Source organism: Panulirus ornatus, chromosome 16 (genome assembly GCF_036320965.1).
Source record: "Panulirus ornatus isolate Po-2019 chromosome 16, ASM3632096v1, whole genome shotgun sequence".
In the NCBI taxonomy this organism is placed as follows: domain Eukaryota; kingdom Metazoa; phylum Arthropoda; class Malacostraca; order Decapoda; family Palinuridae; genus Panulirus; species Panulirus ornatus.
In genome coordinates, this window is record NC_092239.1 from 2,649,771 (window position 1) to 2,668,925 (window position 19,155).

General features: G+C 48.6%; 1 protein-coding gene across 4 annotated transcripts in view; it reads right to left on the bottom strand.

The window, feature by feature from the left end:
* Positions 1–19,155, bottom strand: part of LOC139754032 (tyrosine-protein kinase CSK-like) — a 135,205-nt gene that overhangs the window by 27,951 nt on the left and 88,099 nt on the right. For all 4 annotated transcript variants that reach the window (XM_071671008.1, XM_071671009.1, XM_071671011.1 and 1 more), the window contains one exon: positions 1,510–1,586. In XM_071671008.1, the coding sequence (XP_071527109.1) occupies positions 1,510–1,530 (21 nt within the window). In that variant the 5' untranslated portion in view covers positions 1,531–1,586. The remainder of the gene's footprint in view (positions 1–1,509; positions 1,587–19,155) is intronic.

Sequence of the window (19,155 nt, forward strand, 5' to 3'; positions counted from 1 at the left end):
AGGACAGAAAAAGTATTTAAGTAATCTATAATCAACAAATTGTATTCTCCCTGAGAACATAGACTGGTTCTTTCTTAAGAGCTAGAATACATATACCCATTCCAAACAAATTTATTGAAATAAGAATTTTAAGAAGAGAGGCCATCAACTTAGCTGAAAATGGGCACCTAAATTATATGATACATGGTAAATAAACATCATGTGCATGTACAGCAAAGACCAGAGTCAGTTCACTGAACATATGTTACTTTAAGAATATTTTCATAAAGAGTGAGTGCTATGTCACTGAGAAAGAGAAAGCCAACAAAAGTACTGTTACATGCATCCTTACCAGAAAATGTCATCTTGGTGTACATGGTAAAAACTTTGTCCTTCTACATCAAACTAACCAGAAACTTGATGTATCCATAATCTCTAATGTCTCCCATTACAAATGCATGCTGTAGTAACTAATATCCGCAAGATTAATATGGCACTTTTTGGCCCACTTTCAATCCTTGTTAAAAATAATTTAATTGAATTAGAATGAAAGAAAGCTGCTCATAAGCAAAAACTAGCAAAACTTAGAGTAGTTAGACATCATACTGAATAAATAATTCAAAATGAAACTATAGAAAGGTACATCATTTACAAGTTATTTTATGCACTTTTTCAATCTTTGCTATTTGTTAGAATTTGGAATTAAAGATAGTTACAGAAACCCGATACTTTTAGAATGTTCATGTGATGCTTTAAATTTCTCCAGTAAAACATTATATTTCCATTCTCATGTAACCTGCCTATTCTCATATACAGTATTGCCTAGGCCCTCAAGAGGATGAATTCAATAATAAGGTTTTGCCTTACAAGAGAATCTATATCAAGAAGATTATTCCATTTGGGGTAATTTATTTGGTTAGTACAGTTTAGATAACTGAACTGTACCCTAAATATGCAACATAAAACTGAAGATTTTGGAAAGTTAAGTGAAAAGTTTCAGGATAATAAGAAACTATATTAGAAGGAGGTGAAAAAGGAAAGAGGTGGATGTAAGAGCAGAAATATTGAAGTATGAAGTAAGGAGGAGGAATTGCTGAATCAAAAGGAGGAAGTGAAAGGAAGATGGATTGGGGGTCTACATGAAAATCAGCAACAGGACTATGACCACTACATGCCTAACTTAGCATGAATGCAGCTGTTACAAACCAAACATTCACCTTGACAGTAGATGGTATATGTAAAACACCCTGATTGTTGTTGCTACATACCAAGCACAATATAACAAAGGCTGATCCATGTATCAATTAAAGGCTTCTAGCAACACTTTCCTAGTTACTGTTACTTACCAGATTCTCCTCATGATCACTGATACTCAGTTACTGGCTGATCATGAATACATCATCTATAACACTCAAATTGGATGTGGTAACAAGCCTGATGACACTCAACATGACCACAAGTGGCTGACCACTAACAGTAAGTGCTTCATCACCTACCCTAAGCTTGTTATCCTTCAACCTGATCACTTACCCTGATCGTGGTGTGGCTCATGTTGTTGTTGTGGGTATCTATAGTGATGACATTTCTTCACCCTCCTCCATCACACCCTGCAAAGTAGAAAAAAGAAAAAATTTCACAAAAGAAGAAAATTCATCTTAGAAAGGTCTGTGAAGTCTGGTACAATACAGGAGAACTGAAAAATCCTGGGAATACACACACTCATTCAAGTGAAAATACACATATTCATTCATGTGAAAAGACTACTTTTTAATATTTCATATTATTCTACAGATACAGTGCATGATGAAATAAATCATACATAAAAATTAGTATGTTTATTCATTTAAGGAAAAGAGTGGCATGCATGGGAAAGAATGCATTGGACTGATGTGGTATGTGGGAAATTTGGGCTGAACCAGGGCATATGAAGCAGTCATGGTAAACCACAGAAAAATCTGTGAAGCTTGGCTGTTGATGGTGGGCTCTGGTTTCCGTTGATATTGCATGACAAAAAGTGAATATATATGTATGTTTCTGATCCTATCTTGCTAAGGAGTGAGAAACAGTTGTCTATGGGTATGTTTGAAGGATCAGTAATGGGGCCTGGATGTGGAGAAGGAGTTGTGGTTTTGATGCATTACACATGACAGCTATATATATATATATATATATATATATATATATATATATATATATATATATATATATATATATTTTCATACATATTTACCATTTCCTGCATTAGCAAGGTAGCATTAAGAGCAGAGGACTGAGCCTTTGAGGGAATATCATCACTTGGCCCCCTTCTTTGTTCCTTTTTTGGGGGGCAGTGGTGGATGGGGAAGCCTTTGAGAAGAAAATCTTCACTCTGTTCTTTCTTTTCCTAACATTAAAAGTGATTTAGTAATTTGGAAAGAGACATTTCCAGCCTCTCATTCCTAGCCTTCTAGTTGCTTTTTAAAACACAAAGTAGGTATGCTGGAGGTATTCTTTCTCCCCTGTTCTTTGGGAGAAGCTATTTCTGTGAATCAAATAAAGCTGTTATTATGAGTGGGAGTTCCACAATGGGCAATTCCCCAACTCAAAGTTCTAAAAGTGGCTATTTGTCTGGGAGACATGTTCCAAAATGCAGCCATTTCAAACATGTGTGATTTTGGAAGGAAGACTGGTTTTAATATCTGTGAATCATTATCAGATTGAAAAAAAAAATCACCTCTAATGCTACTAGTTCCACATATGCCTAATGCACCAAGTCCATACTCCGTACCAGGCCATTCCTTTTACATCCCTTACGTGTCTCTGCCTTATGTGAGAACTCCTATGACTAAATATTCCTCAGCTGGCTTTCCCCATGGCAAATACCAATTCCTGATGTTAAAAATTCATCAAAAAGCCATGTTAAGGATCACAACATCTGTTATTAGAACCTTCATAAGTCAATCATTTGAGGATGATGGTGCAATCCTTGGACACAGTGGTATGACCCTTGAGTATGGCAATATGACCCTTGGGTATGATAACCTCACCTTTGACCTGGTCCTTAAAGCTAAGGTCAATTCCAGGCTATCATACCCAAGTGTTGTACCACTATGCTCAAGGGTTCTCTGCTATGTTCATTTATCACACAGTTTCTCAAAATATAAAAAAAGCTCATGAACACCAAAGCTCAGGGACCAGAGTATTTCCTTGTTATACTGATAACATTATTAATAAGTTATCTTGGCACGCCAGGGTGGAAAAGGAAGAAAAGGAAGAGAAATGGGGAGTAGGTAGTGCTAGGTAGATGTGAGTGACAAGGGTTGGGGTGGGGGGCACTGGGTAACAAGTTAAATCCCCTCCAGCCCAACCAGATAATGTCAGTGGAAAGGAGACTGGGTCTGGGGAGAGCCAGACTGAAGGTGGCCCGGGTAGTATCAGGTTGGAGACCTCCTGGTGTCTGGGAAGCACCAGGTTGTGGTGGCCTGGAGAGTGCCGGCATGAAGGTGGCCTAGTGCCTGGGGAATGTCACATTTGGAGTGACCTGGAGAGTGCCAGGATCAGAGGTCTGGTGCCTGGGGAGTGCCAGATTGGAGGTGGCTGGGCATCTGGGGACTGTCAGATTGATAGTGGCCTGGTGCTTGGGAAGTGCAAAGTTGAAAGTGGTTTGGGGAGTGCCAAGATGGAGGTGGCCTGGTGCCTTAGGAGTGTTAGGTTGGAAGTGGCCTGGCTCTTGGAAAGTACCAGGTTAGAGGATACCTGGTGCATGGGGAGTGCCAGGTTGGAAGTGGCCTGCTTCTTGGCAAGTGCCATGTTTGAGATGGCCTGGAGCCTAGGGAGTGTCAGTTTGGAGGTGGCCTGGGAAGTGCGAGGTTGGAAGTGACCTGGGGAGTGCTAATTTGAATATGAACTGAGTATGGCCAAACTGGAGATGACCTGCACAGTGCTGAGTTGGCTGTGACATGTGTAGTACCAGGATGAAAGTGAAGTAGGTAGTGACACAAGTTTGAGGTCACCAAGGTGGCACCTAGTTGGAGATCCCTAAGTAGTGCCAAGCTGAAGCCGACCTTGGGTAATGCCAGGGTGGAAGGTGCCACAGTGCCGAGGGAACCAAATGCCATGTGAATTTCTTCACAAGTGACACGGGTAGGTCACATCCATTGGAAAACATGCTACTAGTCATAAGATGGACGGCGCTCAAAGGTCATGGGGACTGTGGTAACGGACCTGGAAGTCACAAATCACGAGCCTGTGCCATGGGACATAAGGCTGAGTCTCAGGGTTATGAGACCGGGCCATGGGTCATGGGATCATGAGGCTGGACATAAAGGTACGAACTTGTCTAACAACCCGCTTCATCTAAGTTAAACAATGACCCAAGCTGAATTGTGTTTATATTCTACCAGCGAATGGTGGTGTTCACGGCCGGTCAACTATGCTGGGGAAACTCGACTGCCTCGTCCACCCACCCCACGCCCTGTGAGAGCATCTTCCACGGCCCCTATACTATCTCGAGTGCATCTTACACGTTCCCATACCATATGAGTGCATCTGCCAAGCCGATCACGCCCTCAAAGAGTACATGCCACACACCCACACCCTCTGACTGCATCTATCATGCCTAAAACGCACGTTGAGTGTATCTGCCACGCCTCCACTCTCTCTGTGTGCATGTTAAGTCCTCTGGGTGTATCTGTCCCGCTCCCTAAAGTTCTATGAAGGGCATCTGTCCCGCTCCTTACGCTCTCTGAGTGCACTGTCACGCCCCCCCCCCCCGCACCTCGCTCTCTGAGTACATCTGCCATGCTTAAAACTCCCTCAAGTGCAACTGTCATCTTCCCATAGCCTCTGAGTGCATCTGGTGTGTCCCCCCACAGCCTTTGTGCACATCTACCGCGTCTTCCACGCCCTTTGACCCCTTGCAAGAAGGGGTCACACGACCCAGGAAGGAGCGTTGTTTAGACAGAAGGAAGAATAGTGGTGCAGCGGTGGTGTTTAGAGTGTGTGGGTGGGTGTGGTGGCAAGGAGCGAAGTCTGGCGGGATGTGACGAAGGTGCGTGGTGGTGGGTGGTGGTGTTGGGAGAGGGATGGGGGAGGGGGGTTTAGCGGGCCCGGCATTCCTGGCATACCTGCCACTCCTGCCCCAGGCAGCGCCAGATTTACAACGGGCACCACGTAAACAAGGCCGGACCTCCACTGCCCTACTGCCCACCCTCAATGCACGTGAGTACTGCACTACCCCCCCCCCCCTAGCACGGACAACCAACACCCCCGAACACTGCAGGCCAACACCCCTGCACCACCAGCCATACCCCCCCCCCCCCCCCCAAGTACCACCAGCCAGCACCCCCAGCAACGCCAGCCAACAACCCCCAACCCTCCCCCTTTCCACCACCAACCAACATCCCAGCACTACCAGCCAACACCCCCAGTACCACCAACAACCATCCCCTGCATAACCAACCAACATCCCAGTCAACACCCCCTCACTACCAGAGTCAGCTGAGCTGGGTTGGGTTGGGATGGCTACATGTGATGATACAACCTGGACGACGCACAATGTTTAACAACTGCTTGGTGGAGATGCTTTGCTATGGTGTAAGTGAGGACACCCCAACCCTCACCCAGCTGACAGTGGGTGTTGCAGATGGGTTACACCCACGTACACTACCCCAATCACCCAGTTATTACAAAGCTTGAACTTACACCCGAGTAAAATAATAACAATAAACACAAAGACTTTATTCCTGGGTGAGAGGTTGTAAGTGAGGGTTCCGGTTCGAGACTCGATCAGCCTGTTAGCTAAACTGACCCCACAAGTCACTGGCTCAGACGAAGACCAGCTACGACTGTAGGTAGGTAGATGCGGCCATCACCTCCAGCAGCCAGCGACCAAAATGTTTCAAAATCCACCGCCAGGAAGAACAAGAAAGATTCCATCACGGAAGAGAATACAGAGGTAAAGATTAGGTACTGGGTTACGTAGACTGAATGGAAGGTACATTTAATATCACGTTATGTGGGGGAAGAATAACTACCAAACTATATATATATATAAAAAAAAAATGGTATAAAAAGGAATATGTACAAGACAGAGGAACATAATGGTACTCAACTTTACGTTAGTGTCGATAAACATTAATGTTAACAAATCTCGATGATAGATACCATCAGAGAGGCATGACGTCTCAAATATGATGGTGGGTTTGAAATCAAAACCTACAATACCAGCGGTATATACTTGGCGCGCCGCGTGTGATCCTCACTTGTCTTTACTGAGGCCCGGAAGAGAGATATATGAATAACTGAACAAAAGAGACCAATTAATAATCAATCACAGATAAAGAATAAAGTACTCTGACTGTCGAACTATGACATGCACAGATTCACTGTAATTCACGTACTTTTTGTATAACATATTACACGCATGTTTTTTTTTTTTTTTTTTTGCTTTCTTTTTACAAAATCTTTGCTGCTCGATCGATATTTTCTCTTGCTCCAGCTGACCCTCATTATTGTTTTGTTCTACAATACACCAAAGGTATTCAAACTGAGGCGTCCGTAACCTTTGCTTCAACGGGTCTCCTTAACTCAGCGGAACTTGTGTTTGCCATCTGTTGGTGTTTCTCTCTGTGTGTGCTGAGGAGCTGGGTAACAGTGCTAAACCTTGACTTTATATCGTGAAACGTTTCAACACAATGCATGTTCATGTCGCCATGATATTGCCTCGAGAATCTTCTCCCGAGCCAAGACATCCCGCCACACACACACACACACACACACACACACACACACACACACCGCGAGTGAAACGTGCGCTGGTCAACTGGTCCCAAAGGTTAGGTTCAGGGAGGATGTACACGCGCGCTGGCTGGTGGTCCTCCTCGTGTCACGCATGCTCCGTGCCACAATGTCTCCCATACGTGAGAAGAATGGAATTACAGAGGAGAATAAATGATGAAGGACAAGTGAGAAAATTGGGTGGAAATATGGCGGGTGGAGGAGAAAATTACTACGCTCGTGTTAGGTTTGACGGTGGGGTACCTGGAGGGGAGGCCACAGTTAGAGTGGGAGGAAGGGCGAGCGAGGATGAGAGGAAGGAGAGAGAGAGAGAGAGAGAGAGAGAGAGAGAGAGAGAGAGAGAGAGAGAGAGAGACAGAGAGAGAGGAAGCGAGAGTTCAGAAGAGTGAGAGGGAGTGAGAGGTATGCGCAGGCGGCCTTGTGGACGTACCTCTCGAGACCTCTCCCGGTACCCAAGGTCGTCAAGCTACCCCCAGCCTGGCCTGCTATACCCCCAGCCTGGCCTGCTATACCCCCAGCCTGGCCTGCTATACCCCCAGCCTGGCCTGCTATACCCCCAGCCTGGCCTGCTATACCCCCAGCCTGGCCTGCTATACCCCCAGCCTGGCCTGCAATACCCCCAGCCTGGCCTGCTATACCCCCAGCCTGGCCTGCTATACCCCCAGCCTGGCCTGCTATACCCCCAGCCTGGCCTGCTATACCCCCAGCCTGGCCTGCTATACCCCCAGCCTGGCCTGCTATACCCCCAGCCTGGCCTGCCATTCCCCCCAGCCTAGCCTACCATACCCCGAGCCTGGCCTGACGTAACCCTTGCTTGCCATACGCCCGCCCTAACATCAAACGCAGACTGAGAAATATGGCCTCCAGAATATTTTTCTTCGTTTAAATCATGCTATTTTTTTTTCCGGTTTGCGCTCTGTACAAGCTAACCCAGAGCTCCCACAGCCCTTCCCAGCGGCTTGTAAATTTCAGAATCAAAACCTGGCGCTAAAAGCTGGTGTTAGCACAGGGGAGGGGCACTGGCCTCTTGATGAGCCTTACCACCAGTTTTACCTCCCTCACCTGGAAGGTCCTTACCACCCAGCCTGCGGGGAGGAGGCAGCTGTTGTATGCTCGAAGGTTGGGTCATCAGACATCATAACTTCGAAGTCATTTACCACTGCCCATCCGAGACATGATCATGCACGTTCCCGTCCAGTATTCTGTACAGTTTGTCTATGTTGTGCTGATGAGGTTTCCAAAGTGATTATATTATCGTCTGCAGAGGACGTGATGAAAGCGTGGGTCGTGTTGGTGTCTCTCCAACAAGAAAGTGAGAGATAGTGTGGAGGTGCAAACACAGGTCCTTCAAGAACTGATTTGCCTGCCGTTGGAGGTACTTGAAAATTGTTCCAATTTAAGAATCCGTATGTTATGTGTCTTCAGCGGTGATGTATCCATCTTCCCGCATCTCCAGTTACTTCCGTTTGACGCCATTTGTGCGTTAAGACACCGTGATGACATCTCAAAGGCCTTCACGAAATTTGCGTACATGACATAATCATCATCCCGTTCCTTCCTTACCGGCACTATAACCTTACCGTAGTGTCATCAAAGTGCTCAGCGAGGCGCCCTTCTTCTCTCTCTCTCTCTCTCTCTCTCTCTCTCTCTCTCTCTCTCTCTCTCTCTCTCTCTCTCTCTCTCCTGAATCATGTCGGTCGTTTGGTTCCACATGAAGTCTGCCAACTTAACGAATCATCTCTCACGAACTTTGGAGTGATGTCTGACGTCAGTACTTACGGGCCAGTAATTCAGCCTGAGACAGTCCCTGGTCTCCCTCTCCTCTGTGGACTGGGGGGCGACGCGAGGTCGTCGAGTTTTCAAACTTTCTGAGATTCAGTTCACAGTCCAGGCCGACCCTTCTGCCAGAGGGGGAGGAGGGTTGGGGGTTAAGTGCTCGAGTGTACAGTTTTTTTCTTTTTTATTTCTTGAGAATACGATCATATTCCAGGGGGTGATACCGACTACTACTACTGGTAGCCTCGGGCCCTGACCTAGCCCGGGACTACCTCCCTGCCTCATCTACCCCCTGACCCCTTCCCCACGCCCCTAAGCTAATAATCTCACCTCCCACCCGCCGTAATGTGTATGGCTTACTTCCCGAAGGAAAACTATCTATCTCTGCCGTACCAGGTGTAATAAGGGCCTGTACAGGCGTGGTGGTATTAGTGGCACTAGTAGTAGTGGTGGTAGTGGCATTTGATGGTGGTGGCGGTGGGGGTGGTGCCTGTACTGCAGAACTTCACACAAACACAAGCGGTATATATAGAGCCGGGCTGGCTCACCTCCCCACACCCTTCCTTCTATTTATATTTGGCCTACATCCTCCGTAGTCTACATGAGTAGCAGCTACCAGCCCGCTCATCCCCCAAGACCACGTCATTCTGCGGCCACCTCCTTTGTAGTGTGTATGAGAAACCTCTGGCCCGCCCATGTGGCCGGGGCCACACGTCCAACGTAAGGCAGGTAGCCAATGTCCGTCGCTCTCCACGGGGGGGCTACTGTGAGCTCGACTTACTGGTCAACGATACCGAGGGTTCTCACAGTGCCTGCCACCCTTGAACCCCAGGGTACGGCCCTTCTGCACGACGTTACGACCCCTTAAGCACAGCAGTACGACCCTTCAGTATAATAGCCCGGCCTGTGACTCGACTTCTAAGGGTCAGATGAAAAGCCAGGCCATCATGCCCTCCCTCATCCGTCTATCATGCTACGCCACGTTCCATCCTACACCCTTTTAACCACACACACGCGACCTATCAGGGTCCCATCTTGAACAGATGTCTCACGCCCACCGTTTAAAATGCCCACCTCTCCGTCAGCAGCGCCTCACATACTTGCTTCGTACAACCTTATCCTCAGCGAACATAAGAAGGAACGGACCTTCATGGCAGAAGAAACAAATGATTACGATGTTCAAGGCACTGATTATTACGCTCACGACAGAATTTTGCCGTGTGTTAACATCACCTTTCAAGGCGGGCGAAACTGCAGAGTTAGGAAGTACACGAATATCCTTCACTGAAGAGGTGATGGATCTGAGAATGGCTGGACTCACTGAGGCTATACCCCCTGAGGGGCAGAGACGGGAGACGTTTATTATATTCTTCCTCATGACCATACAGTATTACAAACCACGGCTCCCTACCTACACTCTGTAACACTTTTCTGTTGGCACGACCGACCCCATGCCTGACGGAAATCCAAAACCGCACGATACGAACATCCGGGACCAAACACTGTTTAACACATCGCCTGTAGCCATCAGAAACACTACGAGATGTACAGTGGGGCAAGTTAGGAAGCCCCTAGATAAATGTTTACGACGCGTGCCAGTACCAGCCAGGTTAGGGCAGTGCCGTGGGCCTGCGCGCTGCTCCCTCCAACAGCTTGGTCGACCAACAACCTGAGCTGTGGGGAGAGAAGACAACGTAAGGTAAACTGAAGACACGTGCTGACACAACACAAACTACCCTTGACAGATGTCCCTCCGACCAGGCCAGGCCTTGAGCCACCCTGGATCTACCAGTCACTCGCACAGGTTCCCACAGCTCGCCATGACTCCTTCCTGCATCGCACGAACCTACGCCCTCCTTCCGACTCCATCCTGGCTAATTTACTGTCGAGGACCTCGAGACCCAGAGAGATATTATCATGCCACGTGAAGGAGTCGTCCTCGGTCCAGTACTGTGCCCCAGCTGGCATACGTGAGTAGGTACAACCAGGTGCATAAGTAAGGCGGTAAGTATATAAGTATGGCTGTATCTGCCTGTACTCACAGGAATGTATATTTACACGTTGCACCTGCAGGTAAGCCTGCCTGAGGGGAGGTAGTAGGAGGTGTGTCTGTTGACATCCTTGAGTGTGTGTGTGTGTGTTCCGGGAACCTTAACCTTATCCCCGTCACGTATCCCACCAAGACACTCTACCAATGCCCGCCCCTCGCGTGCCTGCACTATGCCACCACTGCCAACAGTATCACAAACACCGACACCGCTGTCTCCCTCGCCAACATTACTGCCGACACGCATTGCCACCCCAGCCACCACTCCCATACACACCCACCCCTACCACCACGACCCAGCAAGCACGGAGAGCTGTGCGCCAGGCATATCCGGTTGCAGTGCCTGGCAGGAAATTCGCATCGTTATAAGATAGTCTCATACCCTCCCTCCTCCCTCCTCCTTCTCCTCAAATAATCCCCCCATAACCTCCCGAAGCCTGTGTCTGTCCCCCTTGACATGTCTGGCAGCCCTTCACAGCTGCATTAAATGTGTAGATATATTTCTGGTTCTCTCACTGGTGCGCTCAATGAATGTGTGTGTGTGTGTGTGTGTGTGTGTGTGTGTGTGTGTGTGTGTTCTGTCACTCAGTGATTGGTCAGTCTTACACTCAATGATTCTCTCAATGGAGGGTCAAGTGTTTATATTCTTGTAAATGCTCCAATAATTCGTTTGAAGCATCCTCCTCCTCCTCCTCCTCCTTCTCCGCCTCCTCTTCCTCCTTCCCATGTCCAGTCTTCCTCACCTATTTCCTCCAGTCTCCCTCACTCATACGGTCGGTGTCCCTCCTCCTATGTGTGCCGGACGTCCAGCGCAGGTGTTTATTTCCTCGTGGTCTCCTGGTCTACCACACTACAGCTGGACCAGACTGTCTGTACTGGCTTCATCAGGACGACATGGGACGGCGATACCTCATGTCGGGCAGCGTCTGGCTCTGACAGTCACGCTGCACATCTGCATGACTACAGCAGCATGACCACCACACACACACACACACACACACGCACTTGACTATTTCCATCTGAACGCTCTCAGCCATCACCACACCCTGTCCCTACCACCACGACCCCCTGCCCTGCCACCACCTACCGTCACCACCAACACAGCCACCTCAGTAAGGGGTATTAATAGAAAACAAAAAACCTACTTCCATTATGTAGAGAGACGCACCTGGCTCCTCATCATCACCCCCTACTGCTAATGTCTCTCTCTCTCTCTCTCTCTCTCTCTCTCTCTCTCTCTCTCTCTCTCTCTCTCTCTCTCTCTCTCTCTCTCTCTCTCGTATACTACTACTGCTGTGTCTTCGTGTGCACGTCACACTGAGACTGCACCGTTGAAAACATTCAAACATTTCAACAGAATCGAGCACTGTCGAGGTATACCTATGGGTTTACTACCAAGATATACATTTCTGTTGACTGTGTAGGTATACAAATTACTTAAGAATCGTACGAAGAGTAGTTCAAGTGTTTCACAGTTTACCTAGTTTACATGTATGGTTTACGCTCACAGTTTCAAAATCTTAGGAAAACTACTTTACCTGAAATGTGCATATATATATATATATATATATATATATATATATATATATATATATATATATATATATATATATATATATATATATATATATAATCACATAACGGATGATAAACCTGCCTCAAAGCACATCACACGGAGAGTTTGCATGGGAAATACGACCCTGGGAACATTCACGCCAGACGCCTGGAGGTGTTTCGTCATTATAAGTAACTACCAGCTCACCAGCCACGACCCACGTGAGGGCTTACGACGTCTGCTACCGTGACCCAGCTTTCATACGTGGGCATGTACAATCATACATGTACAGTCATACATGGAGAATCATACATGTACAGTCATACATGGAGAATCATACATGGAGAATCATACATGTACAATCATACATGGAGAATCATACATGTACAGTCATACATGGAGAATCATACATGTACAGTCATACATGGAGAATCATACATGGAGAATCATACATGTACAATCATACATGGAGAATCATACATGTACAGTCATACATGTACAATCACACATATAAGAATGGTTGTGCGTGTGTCTATATGATTCCATCTGTACCCACAGGAATATAATCACATGCGTTCCACCTCCATGTGAGTCTGCCTGCCTGGGGAGGGTGGAGGAGGGTGTGTCTTTTTGACATCCCTGAGTGTGTTCCGGGAACCTAACCCCAGCCCCTCACATCTTCCCCCAAGACAGTGTACCAAGGCGGGGTACGCACACCCGGCCAATCGAGGTGTGAGAGGATTCTCAGTGTGTCGCCCGGATGTCTGAGGAACCCTCTGTGAATTCTCATGACAACACGGCCCCTCCTCTCCTCCAGCTTGCCTCATGTTTACACTCAACACCCACCCACCCACACACACACACACACACACACACACACACACACACACACATGACGTCATAGCTGTAGAAAAGAAAATCTTTCCGCAGACCAGGAGTTTGCATTTGACAGAGTGGTGGTCCAAGGCTCAGCTTGTCGAACTTCCTTCTCCTGGCTTTCCCAATCCACTCTGATCTCCTCTCTAGCTGCTACATCGTGGTCGTGGTTGATGGAGAGGCTTCTCCCTCTCATCTCGTCAGGAGCGGTGCTCCCCAGGGCTCTACTCTGTCGCCTGCGCTCTTTCTTCTCGACCTAAATGATCTCGTTCCTTCATATTCTAATCTTGTTCGTCACCACGCCAGAGACTCCCATCCGTCATCCTTCAACTCACATTTCTCCCCTGTCCTCACTCGGATATCTGCCCCCCCCCCCCCCACCTCTCTCTCTCTCTCTCTCTCTCTCTCTCTCTCTCTCTCTCTCTCTCTCTCTCTCTCTCTCTCTCTCCCACTGAACGTATTTCCTCACTTAATTCTGGTCTCTGCAGCAGCTCTGAATGGAGAATCGTGCGTTACGTTAATTCCAGTTATATATAATATCAACACCTGACAATACATCCTTGAAAATCTTACTACTACATTTCAACTCTGAGGTAACATAAACCCTGTGTACTCGGCCCTATCCTCCTCACTATCCTGGAAGCCACGTCTGATGAACATTGACTAAATCTGCTTCCCACAATCTCAGGGGCACCGTACAGGTACCACAGTTATTTTCCTTCGAGGCAAGTATTCCTCCCTCTGCTGGGGAGGCCTCCTCACTAGTGCTGCTCTCATACCTGGGATGGGCTCTTCCTCCCTCTGCTGGGGAGGCCTCCTCACTAGTGCTGCTCTCATACCTGGGATGGGCTCTTCCTCCCTCTGCTGGGGGGGTTGGCAGCCCCCCCCTCCGTCTGACCAGTTCTACTGCTGTCACTTCTCGTCAACCATCACATATCTGTCCGCCGACAGGTCGCTCCTCTCTCTCTCTCTCTCTCTCTCTCTCTCTCTCTCTCTCTCTCTCTCTCTCTCTCTCTCTCTCTCTCTCTTCTACGGCTTTCACTGCGGCCACTGCTCTTGGCATGAAACACACATAAACACACGCACACATGTGTGTGTGTGTGTGTGTGTGTGTGTGTGTGTGTGTGTGTGTGTGCAAAATAATTACACAATTATTATTCACCCTGCCAGAGTTAATATACCTATTCATGTACGTATCTGTCATCTACTTCAAGCTGAAAGAAAAGTAAACACGGTTTTCATTTCACAAGCGAGGAATTCACATGTATGTGACTCCAGGAACAACACACAGCATAACATGCCATACAGTGAGCTATCGCTGATGTTAGGGTCTGGTATGAGTTGTGCTGAGACGTGAGGAGGGTCACTGCGGTCAATCCAGAGGAGGTAGACTGTGGCAGAGAGAGAGGGAGGGAGGTAAGCTAGGTCTGGCTACACTAACACGGATACCACTGAATGAAGGTACTTGTGTCCCTCTTTGGCGGATTCCCTGAGGCTGTCCCAGCCGACTGAGGGGAAGGTTGAGACTTTCTCAAGATGTGTCCCAAGCCTCACCTGGCATACCCACCACGACACGACTCAATAGTTCACAACATAAAGCACTACCTCGCCAACGTAATGCCCACACTGACACATTCACCAACTCGGTACCTTAATAGTACTTACACAGAGGTAAGTGTGTGTGGTGGTGAGTGCATCACTACAACAAGGGGGCCAAGTGTGTGGTGGTGGTGGTGGTGAGTGCATAACTACAACCAGGGGGCCAAGTGTGTGGTGGTGGTGAGTGGTGGTGGTGGTGAGTGCATCACTACAACCAGGGGGCCAAGTGTGTGGTGGTGGTGGTGGTGGTGAGTGGTGGTGGTGGTGAGTGCATCACTACAACCAGGGGGCCAAGTGTGTGGTGGTGGTGGTGAGTGGTGGTGGTGGTGAGTGCATCACTACAACCAGGGGGCCAAGTGTGTGGTGGTGGTGGTGAGTGGTGGTGGTGGTGAGTGCATCACTACAACCAGGGGGCCAAGTGTGTGTGCACGGATCAATAACCTCCCACGTCCGCTGGCCACATCACCAGACCCACCTTACCTAACCTCGACACTATTTATATTCATAAGCTTTTCCTCGCAAATGTTATTCATAAAACTCTAAAAATACTTCCTTCATATGAGGGACTTAATTCTCCATACACACACACACACACACACACACACACACACACACACACACACACACACACGCACGGACAGCCGGGTCTCAACCCAAGCTTCTGTGTGGCACCTTTGATCATCCATGTTGTGTGAGGCAGCGGCCGACATACCCTCTATACTTTGGTCGAATCTGCAATTTTTTTTTTTTTGTCGGGTGAGTCCCGAGCTTGTTCATCATGTTAGCTCATCTCTCCGCCGTATACCGTCTGTACAGCGTCCACACTGAATGTCTGCGGTCGTCCACAATGTTTCCGGGTCATAACAGTGTCACCACGGGCTGTAGAGGCTCTTTGGTATCTTATAACTCGGCACTTTCCGCCCGTGTTGAGAAGCGATGTTGGTACACAATAGTATTCTAACGCGGAAAGCGAGCACGCTTTGCCCTAAGGAGCGACATCACTGGTTTAGTTCTTCCCGTCTTGAACGCCTCGTAAGATCCAGCCTACCGTCGTCCCTGGCGGAGGTAACTGAGTGGTGGTGTGTGTTGTGTTCACTGGAGCCAAGTTCATCATCAGACGTCACTCCCGGCACTTCGACGCTCCTCTTCCCACAAGCCATATGGTGGAGGGCGTCTGCAACCAGGGTTGTGTCCGAGGCCAGGTATACAGGTGGCACAAAGCCCAACACGAGAGAGAGAGAGAGAGAGAGAGAGAGAGAGAGAGAGAGAGAGAGAGAGAGAGAGAGAGAGAGAGAGACCAGTGTTTTCCGGAAGTTTAAACCCCTGAGTTAAGACGGTATATATGACCCTTGAACGCGGCGGTTCGACCCCTTTGATATGATGGCCATTGTGCTCAAGGGTCGTCCCGCCGAGCCTGAAGGGGGTCAAACCTTCTCGAATGACACAGAGCCAAAATGAGAGAGTCAACATAAGGTAGGAGAGAGAGGCTGTGTGTGGTGGTGGCTGAGATGGGTAAGTGTTTCTCTACGTCATGTCGTCTTGCTAACGCTTGTCCTGTAAACACTAACTTATCAACCTGTCGCGTTCCTCAGGGTGGTTGTTTACGCCCACACCGATCCCCACGGCATGCCACCGGGAGAGGGGGGGGGGGGGGGAAGGGCCTTCGTCAATACACACACCTGGCGCCCCACGTCCTCCTCCAGCTGGTGCAGGTACGTGTCGGGGACGTCTTTCTTCTCGGTCATGTGAGGAAGTCGGTGCCTCTTGTACTACGTCATCTCTCAGTCATGATAAGTCTCATCTCGGATAACTTTATCTACGGGTCACATTACTGCGTTCAGTGCACGCCAGTAACACATGAGTTCACTGAGTTCACTGTCTTGTTTCCTGTAACAATCATTCCCATAACGGGAGACGAACAGATGCACTGACCTCGTACGTTCGCAAAACTATCCCCTAATAACCACCCACAAGTTTTTCCTCCGCTAGTGGGGGAGTGACTTGGCTACATCTATCTGCTCCATCTTCCTTAAAAAGGTCAGGTCAGAGAGGGCACACCAACCACAGGAGTTGTAACATCATCCATGTGGGTCGTGACGTCATGGTCGTGCTGGTGTCGTACCGTCATGCTAGTGTCGTACCGTCGTGCTCCAGGATCGTACCACTGTACAGACGTAGAGCGCTGCTGATCATCTTCCCAAGTATCGCCGATCCTAACCTCTTTCTTCACACACAATTACAATGTGTGCTCTGTTAAGTCATCATAACACTGTTGTTATTATGATAACCATTATTCCATTATTACTACTAGCGTCATCATTACTATAATTATCGATACTATTACAGTTAACATTATATATATATATTTCCAGCCCCCCGCTCCCTTCCCTTTATATATATATATATATATATATATATATATATATATATATATATATATATATAAACTTCTTATCAAGGTATTGTATTCCCTGGCTGCCTTGCTACTGAGGGCCGGCCATACAAAATTGCTGCTGGCCTCCCCGAGATACGGCACTAATAACCGTTAATTAATCCACTAATTATTGGGCTTCCGTCCGGCATTAGGCATGTTTAACCCCGCAACCCCCCCCCCCCATGAGCACGACGGTACGATCCTTCACCACGCCATCAACATGACGGTACAACCCCCTTACCACGGGGGGTACGACCTGCTGAGCACGACGGCACGACTTGATAAGCCTGGGGTAAGAATTTACGACATAGAGGCTACGTCAACGACCTGACACTTACGAAAAAAAGGGGTCATAGGCCAGGCCATCATACCCAAGGGTCGTAACGTCGTCGTGCTCAGGGGGTCGTAGTATCGTCGTGTTCAGGGGGTCTTAGTATCGTCGTGTTCAGGGGGTCGTAGTATCGTCGTCGTCAGTGGGGTCGTAGTATCGTCGTGGTCAGGGGTCGTAGTATCGTCGTGGTCAGGGGGTCGTAGTATCGTCGTGGTCAGGGGGGTCGTAGTATCGTCGTGGTCAGGGGGTCGTAGTATCGTCGTGGTCAGGGGGGTCGTAGTATCGTCGTGGTCAGGGGGGTCGTAGTATCGTCTTGCTCAGGGGGGTCGTAGTATCGTCGTGGTCAGGGGGGTCGTAGTATCGTCTTGCTCAGGGGTATCGTAGTATCGTCGTGGTCAGGGGGGTCGTAGTATCGTCGTGGTCAGGGGGGTCGTAGTATCGTCTTGCTCAGGGGGGTCGTAGTATCGTCGTGGTCAGGGGGGTCGTAGTATCGTCAGGGGGTCGTAAGTGACTCCCAGAACACGACATTATCTAGCCCATTAATCATTCATGGTGGGAGTGGCCCATGTACGTACCGCCTGTTTGCCTCCGCATGATGACGTGAAAGCTCATTGGCCACACTGAGCCATGATTAGCCAACCTACGTTTACACTGACGTGGTGTTTACATTTACCCTAATGTTGGCATTCCCATCTTGTTTGCATATAACCCCCCCCCCCCCGCTCCCTCATCCCGGTGTTGGAACTGACCTCCTGTTGGCATTGAGTTCTCTAACCAGGCTGACTGATGGTCGTACTGCTCAGCGACGGATCCTGGACTTTGTAACTCTTAAGTCTGTTCCAGTCTTCCGTTCACCTCAACCCCATCCCGGAGAGGAGGTGTGGTACCGCCCTGTGATCAAGCTGGCTATTGGTGTCTGGAGGCCGCTGTGTGTGTGTGTGTGTGTGTGTGTGTGTGTGCCTAGCAATCCGCACCTCACCATTCCTCACACACGCCATCAAGACACCAATCGACTTGCCTTACAAGAACAAGAACTCAAGCCATGGTGTACGTACGTGAGGGGTAGAAAGCAAGCCATGCTTTACGTACGTGAGGGTAGAACGCAAGCCATGCTTAACGTACGTTGAGGGGGGGGGACGCAAGCCACGGTTTACGTAGGTGAGGGGTAGAACGCAAGCCATGGTTTACGTGAGGGTAGAACGCAAGCCATGGTTTACGTGAGGGTAGAACGCAAGCCATGGTTTACGTGAGGGTAGAACGCAAAGAATTAACCAATTCAAAATATTTTTCGGTCTGAATATACAGCCAGAGACACAGTTCAGACATGAAAGTGTTCCCAACTTACCGGAGGGCCAGGCTTAACCAGGCAGAAGATAGTCTCAAGTCCGTACACGGAAATTCACATAAGGAAACTTTCACTCGTCATTACTCGGAACTGAATCACCTCCGTTTCTCCCCGTAACTGGAACATTTTCGGGGAAGGTGGTGCCACAGGAGGAATTACCCCCCCCCCCCCTCAAGCGGCAGGACTCGGGCAGGAGGGAGGGAGCGGCTGCAGGATGTGGGATGAGCGTGGCACCACAACCTCCTCCTCCTTCATCTCCTCTGCCGTCCACCGGCACGTAACCTCAACACCTCCTGATGTGGTAGCCACACAGGTAGGTACAGCAGGCGGTACAGATGTTACGGCAGCAGGTAAAGCAGGAGGCAGCAATACAGCAGGAGGCGGAGCGTGCCAGAGAGACAAGAGGATGGCACCTACAGCACAGCTTTTAAAGTGG